The following is a 12,032-nucleotide window of genomic DNA, read 5'->3' as shown; positions in this document are numbered from 1 at the left end:
TATTGATTTATTCATGAGAGACAAGAAAGAGAGAGAGAGGCAGAGACACACAGGCAGAGGGAGAAGCAGGATCCATGCAGGGAGCCCAACATGGGACTTGATCCCAGGTCTCCAGGATCACACCCTGGGATGAAGGCAGGTGCTAAACCGCTGAGCCACCTGGATTGCCCTTCCAACTCCTTTTAAAATTTAACTGAGGGGGTTCCTGGGTAGTGCAGGTGGTTAAGTATCCGACTCTTGGTTTTGGCTCAGGCCATGATCTCAGGGTTGTGGGATCAAGCCCTGCACTGAGCTCTCAGCTCAGCATGGAGTCTGCTTAAGACTCTCTCTCCCTCTCCTTCTGCCCCTCCCTCTATTCTCTCTCTCTAAAGCAAATAAATCTTGGGGATCCCTGGGTGGCTCAGAGGTTTAGCGCCTGCCTTCGGCCCAGGGCCTGATCCTGGAATCCCAGGATTGAGTCCCACATTGGGCTCCCTGCATGGAGTCAGCTTCTCCCTCTGCCTGTGTCTCTGCCTCTCTCTCTGTGTTCCTCATGAATAAATAAAATCTTTTTAAAAAAGTAATAAAGTAAATAAATCTTAAATAAATAAATAAAATTTGACCAAGGGCATTTTTAATATAAAGTTTTTACTCTTAGCCATGTGATGACATTGAAATATTCTTCAGCAAGTACACATGAAGCAACAGATAAGAGCAAGATCATTATTTACCAAAGAAAGGGCACCACTCTAATAAAGTTTTCTCCCAAAGAACCCAGCACCACTACCTTCTTCGCCGTGGACTTTCCCGTCATAGTTATTGATCAGCTCCTCAATGAAAGTCTCATCTTCTTCTTTCACCTCATCTCCCATGTAGGGAATATTGCACAAAACTGTCTCATCTTCTACCTGAAACCAAACCAGATGTAATTCATTCCATGAATCCACTATGCAGCTCTTCTTTCCTTTTTAATGGAATCTTTGTTACTAGGCCTTTTTTGCTGCTTGAATTTCCTGAAAACATTTTTGACAGAGTTTCCTGCATTTTTATAGACTGGCCATTCTGTTTTGCCCACCAAAACCTCAAACTGGAGGGGGCAATGCTACTCTTAGGGAAAAATGTCAGCTTAACTACTTGAGGATATCAACTATCAAATGTTTAGCCTGATACTAACATTTGATATTTCCACCAACATCTAGACTCTGACAGCACACTTATTATTCACATCTATTATCCAATTTTATCTACTAAATACCATTGTAAAATAGGTACAAATAGCACTTAAACAACAGCCTAAAAAATCTTCAATTATAATTCTTTTCGTAAGTGGAGACATAAATGAAAAGGAAAGCTTCCCAGAGCGTAACCTGCAATATAACTAGAACAGTTAGAACAAAATCTAGGCAACCATAAAGTTTCTGGATATTCTCTTATACAGACTAAGACTAACTTCCAATAATCATAATAAAAAACTATGATTATAACTCATGTCCATCACTCAACTTTAGTGGGGACCTAAAGTTAACTGCAGCATGAGCTATGAATATTTACTGGCTAAAGAAACAGTATTAACAGATTTTTGTTATTGTTGTTCAGCAGAAAACATGGTCATTCTTAAGTCCTCAAGTATTAAGTAAAATTACTGTGAAGTTTTATTCTTAGATGACTCCCTTCTGTAAACCAATATCCTATTCCAGTCAGTGGAACTGCTGTCATCAGGCAGATGATAAGCAATGACAGTATTTAGAGATGACTGATCATCAGAATCACAACTAATTCTAGAAGGAGTCAGCATAAACACCCAGATGAAAGGCTCAAGGATCTGTGTGCATCTCTGTTATCTCGGTTGCTTTCATGGCATCTTGCCTTTAGGGGATTCAGAAAGGACTGCTCCATCAGCAGTAAGATGTCAACCTGTTTAAGCCTCAAGTGTCTGATTTAGACTGCATTTAACTGCATATGTTAAAAATTGGGCCAAAGTAGTAAGGGAGAATTGGAGTCTTGCCCAGTCTCATTCATTCAAAAAAAAACCAGCATCAACTCAGAAGTACACTTCATAGAACACAAAACCTAACAAGTTAGAACAACTTGCAATATAAATAAACACAAACTTAGAGTAAATAAATTACAACAGCATGTCCAAGCTTTAAGTATAATCTGACAACCTTTCACCTAAGAGAAGTACCAGCACGCCAACATAAGAATATCATACACTTGGGACGTCCAGGTGGCTCAGTGGTTGAGCGTCTGCCTTCGGCTTAGGGAGTGATCCCAGGATCCCAGGATTAAGTCCCACATCGGGCTCCCTGCGTGGAGTCTGCTTCTCCCTCTGCCTATGTCTCTGTCTCTCTCTGTCTCTCATGAATAAATAAATAAAATCTTAAAAAAGAAAAAAAAATAATACAGTTTATACAATTACCACAGTGCTTTCAATACATACCATAAAGTTCTGCTGGAGAGGGGACCAGGAATACATGATGGGAACCAATGCAACTGTGTTCAGAGATCTCATTAACATATGTTGGCTTGCAAATCCTGGGAAAATGCTCTCTATGGTACACTGAAATATAAGCAAAGACATGGAGAGGGGAAGGTAAGCACACGACCCAAGAGAGAACTACAGTGTCCCTCCAAACTAATCCCAGGAGTCTTCTAATTTTTACAAGTTAACAGAATGATGGCTTTGTAACAATCAGCTCCTAAAAGGAACCACTGGACTATAAACCTCTGCAAAGCAGGATCTGCCTCTTATTCATCTTTGCATCTTTATATACTCCAGCATGGTGCCTCTCACACTCAACTGGTGTTTATTTCAACTTAAAATCTCTGGTCTCCTTGGGCTGTACACAACAGCAAAGGGCCTCTGAAAGCCCTAGGAGATGAGGGAGTTTTTCTGAAGACCTAAACTTCAAGACAGCTGACATCAATTTAGCTGCAGAGGTGATAGAGACAATACAGGGGGAAGTGAAGTAGTACAGAAATTATAGTCATATTCTGCTTTGGAAAAGAAAATTGCTCTCAGGACTCCTGGGTGGCTCAGTGGTAGAGCATCTGCCTTTGGCTCAGGTTGTGATCCTTGAGTCTTAGGATGGAGTCCCACACCTCCCTCCCCACAGGGAGCCTGCTTCTCTCTCTGCCTATGTCTCTGCCTCTGTGTTTCTCATGAATGAATAACATCTTTAAAAAAAAACTGCTCTCAATACACTATCCAATTTTTACAGTTTAAAAATATTATCTCTTTAAGAAACTAAAATCGTTTTTAGATTTATAATAAGAAACATCCCTTTGATCAGTCCATTCCTGTCTATTATATGGGGCATTCCTTTTCCAATATCAAAGCACTGGAGGTGCCAAACAAGGCACAAACAAGGTTGTTTTGAACTTGTACACAGAGCCCAGAAAAGTAGACACTAAATGTTTTTTTTTCTATTAAAAATAACAGAAATAAAACCAACCACTCATGATTACACTCATTAACTGAGAATAATAAGTGAATAGGCTATTGTTTAAGCTACAGATTTACCATCCTACTTATTCAAAGGTGACTATGATAGCAGTATCCATTATCTTTACTTATTTTTTAATAAGTCACAAATACAGAAAACAACCAACCAACCAACTCTGGTCCAAGAAACAAGGAAGGCCGAGCTTAAACACCTGGATATACCTTTTTGAGAAAAGGATGCCCACTTGCAGGCCTCATCAACTGTACAGGTTGAACACGAAGCTTCTTCCACTCTTCATTGAGGATCTGGGTTTTTTCTTGAACCTTTGCAAAATTTGCCACATACAGAGCCTAGAAAAGCCAAGGGAGGAATGATTAGGATTTAAAGAGAAGAGTTTTAAAAAGCCCAGCTTCCACATTGGATCAATAAAATAGATAACCCGGTTGGCGGGGTTTATTTTTGACCTTGGCGCCCATATTTGCCTGAAGCCGTTTCAGTTGTCGGAGTCGCATGTATTCAGATTTGACTTTTCTTTTCCAGTAAGTAATACATTTGGAAGTTGGGGGGTTTGGCATATCCATTTTGCTGTAATCTAAGAGAGTCAGACATGAGAAAAGGCATTTTACTGTCTGGAAATGAAGAGTGCCTCAAACTCAAGCATGGTCAGTCATGCTTCCATTCCCACTGCATTTATTCATAAAAACACAGTTTCAAGAACCCAAATCTGTAAGCTCAACAAAAAGTTTTAATTAAAAAAAAAAAAAAAAAAAAAAAAAAAGATTTCACATTAGCCATTCCTGATCTGATCACCAAAAAGCTCAGCCTCTGTCTTCTGTGGTACCTCGTGGTTTTTTTGTTTTGTTTTTGTTTTTTTTGGGGGGGTACCTCGTTTTTATTTTTTATTTTTTATTTTTTTGGTACCTCGTTTTTAATTCAGCATTTAGGAAGTTCTCTCACAGATATTTCGGAATTTGAATTACTTGGAAATTTGGAAGCCTGCTCAATACCCTGACTAAAAGAAATGTTCAGCAGGGATCAAGTTAATATCAAAGAGTTCAGGGGCACCTGGGTGGCTTAGTTGGTTAAGCATCTGACTCTTGGTTTTGGCTCAGGTCAGGATCTCAGGGTTATAAGATCAAGCCCTACACTGGGCTCTATGCTCAGCCCAGAGTCTGCTTGAGATTTTCTCTCTCCCTCTCCCTCTGCCCTTCCTCCTACTTGCTCTCTCTCTAAAATATATAAGTAAAATCTTTTTAAAAATTAATTTAAAAAAATTTAAGAGTTTCCTGCACAACTTGCGTATGGAATGAAGATTCCTGCCCTGGAAGAAGGACCAGTGTACAGTATGCCCCCTTGTCCAAAGGAGATATATTTTAAGACCCCAGTGGATGCCTAAAACCAGTCAGTACTGAGCCCTACATATACTACGTTTTTTCCTCTATACATATCTACAATAGAGTTTAATTTAGAAATTAGGCACGGGAAGAGATTAACAACAAAATCAACAATAAAACACAACAATTATAAAAACACAACAAAAAAGAGCTTTATGGAAAGATTCACCCACACTACAAAACTATACCTGCCAAATTGTCTGAACCTACCACAGGCCTAGAAATAAAGGCAGGATATGACAACAGCATAATCTTTACTCCAAGTCAACAGTAAGACACACAGAAATGTAACGCTGCAAATCACCTTTTTGGGGGGAAGTGTTTGAATTAAGGTTCAAAGGTCTAAAAAAAAAAAGTACTTACTGTAACACATTCTACTTACCTCATACAATGCAAGGAGAAGTGTCTGGTTTTATAATGTGCCTTCTGTTCTTCAGAGGAATGGCAAGACACAAAGGCAAAACAAATGCTCAGCTTTTCAAAAGAGAATAGACAGTGGTTTTAAGTCAATGGAGCATAATTTTAGACCCTGATACTCTCAGTAAGATGCTTACCCAGAACTATAAAGACTTTGAGGTCTCTGCTTACCACTATTTCTACGTGTATGTCAGGCCCCAATCACACTTGGTGCCATTTGTCCTGTCCTTTATTAAATTATATCCTTCCAGTCATGTGTGCAAATATATTCTCACAATTACCAAGTTCACATTTCTGCCTTTCCGAACCAATTTCTAGGCTCAGCCAGCAGACTCAACAATTGTTTTAGAGGGATCCCTGGGTGGCGCAGCGGTTTGGCGCCTGCCTTTGGCCCAGGGCGCGATCCTGGAGACCCGGGATCGAATCCCACATCAGGCTCCCGGCGCATGGAGCCTGCTTCTCCCTCCGCCTGTGTCTCTGCCTCTCTCTCTCTCTCTGTGACTATCATAAATAAATAAAAAATTAAAAAAAAAAATTAAAAAAAAAAAAACATTCATCTTTAAAAAAAAAAAAAACAATTGTTTTAGAGAAAGAACAAATATTAAGTACATTTAAAAATTCAATAAAATCTACAAGGTTATGTTTCTATTCTATATTAGCTACTGAGATTTCCTAGAGAACTAATTCTATTCATTTCACTTAGCATTTTTAAGTTAATGAAAACATTACAAGGAACTATGAAGAGCCAAAATCTGAAACAGAAACTAAAATTTCAGGCCTTGTTTTTTAAATTTTATGAATTTTTTTTTCTTTTGGAGTTTAAGAACATATTTCTTCTAAAGAAGTATTTTTAAAATTAAAAAAAAAATTAAATTCCCCTTAAGACATGACAGCACTGACAAGAAAACAGCAAAATTTAACCCACTGTTTCACATCTGTCACAATCAGACACGATTTTAATATCTCATGCACATGGACTTTAAGAGACTGTATACTTGATTGTTTCATTTGAAGAACCAAATGGATCAGGGTAATGTGATGTTAAATTTAGAGGATAAGGGAAGGACAGAATAACAAAGAAGCAGACTCCCTGCCTTTACTGTTAACTCAATCAAGTGATTCAAGCTCTTAAAAGCAGAATTCCCAGTGAGTTAAATATTATCTCTCTGGGGGAAGGGAATGAAACAACAGCATAATGTAAGAATCTGAATCCCAGACTGCCAAAGTGCTGGGTTACAAAAAAAAAAAAAAAAATTAAACAGATTTGAATTTCCTTCCCACAAGTTGCACCATCTCTCTTCCTCCTATATCTTTTAAATACTTCTCATTCTTTATGGAATGGAGCCAAAAGAGGGACTTTTTTTCTTAAGTGATAAAACTATTTAATTATGTGCAACATACTCACATGTAATACTATGTACATTGCTCATGTAATTTCTACCCTGAATACGTATAACAGCCTCCTCCAGAAAATAAAAAAATGATTCAAATCTAGGACAAAATTGTCTCCCTCAGAAACCTTAGGTTACCCTTACTGAGACTCAAATGTTATAGATCATAATTTAGTGAGACTTCATAACCTCCTAAAAAATGGTTTTGAACTGCAATCCTTCTCTCATTTTCTGGGGAAGCACATTTCCCTTTTTGAAATAGTAAGCTTATGGTAGGTTGCTCTGTCCATTTAAAACTGGGGATCATAGGACACCTGGGTGGCTCAGTGGTTGAGCATCTGCCTTTGGTTCAGGGCATGATCCCGGAGTCCAGGGATCCAAAAGAAACGAAAATATATGTTCCCCACAGAGACCTCTACACAAATGTTCATAGCATCTTTATTCATAATAGCCAGTAAGTAGAAACAAATATCTATGGATTGCTGAATGGATACAAATTACAGTACATACACAGGATGGAATACTACTCAGCAATAAAAGGGGATGAAGAGTTCCCTGTTCCTATACACGTACAATACATCTGAAAAGCATTATGCTAAGTGAAAGAAATCAGACACACACAGAAGCTACGTACTATATGATTCCACTTACAGTGCATTCTACTGGAATGATTCTACAAAGGAAAAATCTAGTGACAGCAGATCAGTGGTCACCAGGGGCTGACGCTGGGGGAAGGGATTACATGGAAAGAAGCATAAAGGAACTTTTTGGGGTCTTAGGAAATGTTCTATACCATGGCTGTGATGATGGTTATATGACTATGCACTCTTAAGAACTTTCACTGAACCGTGCACATGAAATGTGAATTTATCATACGTAAATAAATTTTTCCTTCAGTAAAGTTGATTAAAGAAAAAAATAGGGATACCTGGGTTGCTCAGCAGTTAGGCACCTGCCTTCAGCTCAGGGTGTAATCCCAGGTCCAGATATTGAGCCCTGCATTGGGCTCCCTGTGTAGAGCCTGCTTCTCCCTCTCCCTATGTCTCTCTGCCTCTCTCTAAAAAAAAAAATTATAGAAAAAATAAGTCTTTAAAAAAATTTTTTTTAAAGATTTTATTTATTCACGAGAGACACACAGAGAGAGACAGAGGCAGAGACACAGGCAGAGGGAGAAGCAGGGTCCATGCAGGGAGCCCGACGTGGGACTCGATCCTGGATCTCCAGGATCACACCCTGGGCTGAAGGCGGCGCCAAACCGCTGAGCCACCAGGCCTGCCCAAAAAAAATAAGTCTTTCTTGATGATAGATCAAACCAGTAATTTTCTAGAGACTTTTATTGTTAAAAATCAGTAGGTAGGGAAGGGCACCTGGATGGTGCTGTTGGTTACCTGTTGGACTCTTGGTTTCAGCTCAGGTCCTGATCTCAGGGTCATGAGATCAAGCATCATGTTGAGCTCTGTGCTTAGTACAGTCTGCTTAAGACTCCCTCTGCCTCTCCCCTCTACTTTCTCTTTCTAGAATAAATCTTGTTTAAAAATCAGTAGGCCAAAAAAAAAAAAAAAAAAAAAAGTCAGTAGGCAATTCCACCGTTTAAAAAAACTGAGTGACTTCATAATGAGTGATAACAGTAAAATGATCAATACTGGTTTATTAACTGCAAAAAAAAGTTACCTGTATGCTAATGTTGAGATGTTAATAATAAGGGAAACTGGATACAGAATTTATGGAAACTCCTTCTACTATCTTTATTATCTTTTTGTAAATTTAAACTGTTTAAAAAACTTTTTTAAAAAATTGATAATTGGAAATAAGAACTACCTTATTGGGGTGCCTGAGTGGCTCAGGTGGTTAAGCAACTGGCTCTTGATTTCAGCTCAGGTCATGATCTCAGGGTTATGGGATCAAGCCCTGTGTCAGCTCCGAGATCAGTGGGGAGTCGGCTTGAGATTCCCTCCCTCCCACCCCTCCAAAATACATAAATAAATGTTAAAAAAAAAAGTTTATAAAAATTTGGAGATCTTTCCCCAGAAAATTAGATCTCAATTTGTTTCAAAGGCTAAAACTAGAATGTAGTCTGTCACTAGCTGGAAATGGGAAGACTTTATTGAAATGTTTGGAGATAAAACATTTAAAAAACAATATTCTTAAATTTAAGAGAGGTTGAGATCAGAATATAAAAGTTCCAAGCTATGAAGTTCTTTTACACACACAAAGGGGCCCTCCCTTTGCAGAAAGAGCTTCTCTTTGGGGCAAGTTCAACATCTTTACTACTTTCTTCTACATCATATAATTTTATCAAGCAGCAGGCTAAGTAAGGCTTCAGAAGTAGTAGATGGCATTGTAGATTTTTAAATTTTCCATCTCATTCTTTCCTTATTAGCTCATGGTGGAATTGAAACACAAACAGGGGTGAACCTACCTCTACAAAGAGCTCTAGAAACACAGAATTGAGTCATTTTGGTGATCGCCAATTTCATCAACATTCCATTAAAATCTATTCTGTGGCTAAGTACACAGCCTGATAGATCCTGCAATTAGGATTTTTAAGCACATTTTTAATTTACACTTCTCCCACTCCTCCAAGGTATTTACATTTGTTATTAGTTTCAGCTTCCCGGCACCCTGCACGCAGAAAGAACCTTACTAACAGGAAGCTGTGATCCTGAACTCTTATTTAAAAGAAAATTATAGCATTAGTATTTTCTAGCATTGCTTAAGAGAATCCAGTCGTTTGCATTGGAGATAATGGTGATAAAAATCAAAGCAGGATTGGTCTTTAGGAGACCCATAGGAAAATGCTGACTTAGAAGAGTTAAAGCAGTCTCCTAACAGGCTAGAGCCCTACCTTGGTTGGTTCTGTACTACGTGAGCACAAAGCCTAATCTTTAGTGATTGCTCATTATTTTTCAATAAAAAGACTGTTTTTGTTATTCCATTTTGAATCAAAGTATCAGGCCAAGTGTGTCAGAGAACACAACACACAAGAGGCACTAAAAGTTAACTACCCATTTAGTAATTCATGACTTTAAGGTCTGGAGCACTAGGGTACCTGGGGGCTCAGTGGTTGAGCATCTACCTTTGGCTCAGGTCGTGGTCCTCGGATCATGGGATTTAGTCGCACATTGGGATCCCTGCAGGGAGCCGCTTTCCTTGGCATCCCAAGGAAACCAAATTTTTGATCTCAAGAATTAAATAGACAAATTGATTATTTTAAATTGTTTTTAAAAGGCATGCTAATTTAGGGACGCCTGGGTGGCTCAATGGTTTGAGTGTCTGCCTTCTACTCAGGGGGTGATCCTGGGGCCCTGGACAAGTCCCACATCGGGCTCCCAGGAAGCCTGCCTCTCTCTCTCTGTGTGTGTCTCTCATGAATAAATAAAAAATCCTAAAGTAAAAAAAAAAGGCATGCTACTTCAAAGGCAAGTAAGTATAAGGGAAACAACTCTGACCACATCTTCTCACTTTTTCCCTCCTTATGAAAGTCTTCTTGGGAGTAAAATTTCATTTTTTAATCCTAGGCTCCTTGTTCTATTGTTGTTTCAAAGAGAATTAAAGTAACACCACAGTGAACAGGTTATTTCCACTTCAGGGAGTTTTAAGGCCGTGCCTTAGCATCAAGTTCCATGACTGGTCTACAAGTACTCTGCCAGCTACTAGCAGAACTAGGATCTAGACTTCCAGACTCCAGGTTCCAGAGATCTGCCCACTATTTATTTATTCCACATATATGTACTGAGCACCTACAATGTGCCTGGCACTGTTTCTTTTCTTTTCCTTCTTATTTTTTTTTTTTAAGATTTTATTTATTTACTCATGAGAGACAGAGAGTGAGAGAGAGAGGCAGAGACACAGGCAGAGGGAGAAGCAGGCTCCTTGCCTGGAGCTCGACGAGGGACTCGATACCGATACCCGATATCGCTGAGCCACCCGGGCTGCCCCCTGGCACTGTTTCAAGTGCTGAGGGTACATCAATGAATAAAACAGGCAAACACTCCTGCGTCGAAGAGTTAATTCACAGTGGCTGTGAGACACACATTCAACACATTATTATTATATTTTCATAGATGATCCTTTCCTCTGTTTTAAGTGTGTTTAAAAGGGGGGGGGGGGTACGTATCTCCTAAATACACCTTCTTCTATGTAAGCAAATAATCTCTTCGATCACTGCCACACCATCCCAGCCTTGGGGATTCCAAGGCTTAAAATAGACAAGCTCTCACAGAAACCTCTGAGAAGAGTTAGTTAGGACCTTCTCAGGCTGGAAACTTCCTTCAGTGCCGGTTTCCTCAACTTTAAAGCACCGGTGGGGGTGGGAGTTCTCTTCAAAGACGTCACTGCAGAGACCACACTTTCCGCGCCGTCTCTGCGCACACATCCAGCTGTTGGTCTACCTCGGCTCTTTTCCCTCATCCACGCCCCTTTATGGCTAGGCTCGCTACCCGAGCTACCCCACTTACAATCCTACATGTCATCCACCAAAAGCCCACTCTCCATATTCCGCCGGGGGCACTAACATCCTTCCACATCCCTTCCCCTCCCCACCCCCTGAGAAACAATTGCTCAGTAAGAAGTAAGTTTGTCCCGCATTTCCTAACAGCCATGTCCCAAATACAGCACCTCGCCTTTGCTTCAAGGCGCTTCCCCTTCTATCCCTTGATCCTCAGGAGAGCTGGCGGTGGGCAGGGATTGGCAAGAGACCAAATTTAGAAAGAAGCAGCCTCCCACTCGGGGCCGGGACCGGGGAGAGGCGCGCGAGGCGCCGAGCGCGCACGCTAGACCCCGAAAGTGAGCGCCCCCCTTCATTTTGCGCCTAGAAACCTCCCTCGCCTCACCTCGGTCCCAGCCCTGTTTTTTCTGCCACCCCTTCCTCGACACACCCCAAAGTCATCACAAACAGCCCCCGCGTCTAGCCCCCCGGGGCACAGCCCCAAGTCCCTGGGAGTCCACCTAGCTAAGGGCCCCCGCAGGTGCCACCGCCCACCCGCGCCCTCTCGGCTCCGGGGCTCCCGCCCACCGGCCCACCCCGCCCTCCAACGGGAGTCCCCATCCCCGGGCCCGCCCCCGCCGCTCCTCCTCCCCGACACACCGCCCTCCCCTCCTCAGACGCGGTCCTCGCCGGGGGCTCGCTCGCCCCGTCGCCCCCTTTGCTCCAGCCCTCGGACGGGGAGGGGGAGCCCCGCTACTCCCGGCCGGGGAAGCAGTGTGCCCCTCCGCCTCCTCCCAATTCTCTGACCTCTTCGCCTCTCCCTCCCTCAGGCCCCGCGTGGCGAGGTGCCGAGGCCCGGCCCCACCGCCCGGCCCGGGCTTGTTTACTCACTCACCCTCCATCCCGAGCCGCAGGGACCCGCCGCTAGGACGCCTGCGCGCCGCGGCCCCGCCCCCGCGCCGCGGCCCCGCCCCGCGCC

At 41.7% G+C, this 12,032-nt stretch overlaps 1 protein-coding gene across 6 annotated transcripts in view; it reads right to left on the bottom strand.

Moving 5' to 3' along the window:
- The window catches only part of EZH1 (enhancer of zeste 1 polycomb repressive complex 2 subunit), a 30,280-nt gene extending 18,248 nt beyond the window's left edge, over positions 1 to 12,032 (bottom strand). For 2 of the 6 annotated variants that reach the window (XM_072747128.1, XM_072747130.1), the window contains exons 1-6: positions 8,016 to 8,153; positions 5,202 to 5,293; positions 3,890 to 4,017; positions 3,647 to 3,775; positions 2,420 to 2,539; positions 767 to 887 (exon numbers count right to left, since the gene is read on the bottom strand). In XM_072747128.1, the coding sequence (XP_072603229.1) occupies positions 767 to 887; positions 2,420 to 2,539; positions 3,647 to 3,775; positions 3,890 to 4,006 (487 nt within the window). In that variant the 5' untranslated portion in view covers positions 4,007 to 4,017; positions 5,202 to 5,293; positions 8,016 to 8,153. Of the gene's footprint in view, positions 1 to 766; positions 888 to 2,419; positions 2,540 to 3,646; positions 3,776 to 3,889; positions 4,018 to 5,201; positions 5,294 to 7,555; positions 7,685 to 8,015; positions 8,154 to 11,948 lie in introns of those variants that run through there. The other 4 variants (XM_072747129.1, XM_072747127.1, XM_025986986.2 and 1 more) reach the window with 4 other exon arrangements.

The sequence above is a fragment of the Vulpes vulpes genome, chromosome 2, assembly GCF_048418805.1.
Source record: "Vulpes vulpes isolate BD-2025 chromosome 2, VulVul3, whole genome shotgun sequence".
In the NCBI taxonomy this organism is placed as follows: domain Eukaryota; kingdom Metazoa; phylum Chordata; class Mammalia; order Carnivora; family Canidae; genus Vulpes; species Vulpes vulpes.
Note: the sequence above shows the minus strand (reverse complement) of the source record. Positions and strands in the feature narration are given on the sequence as shown.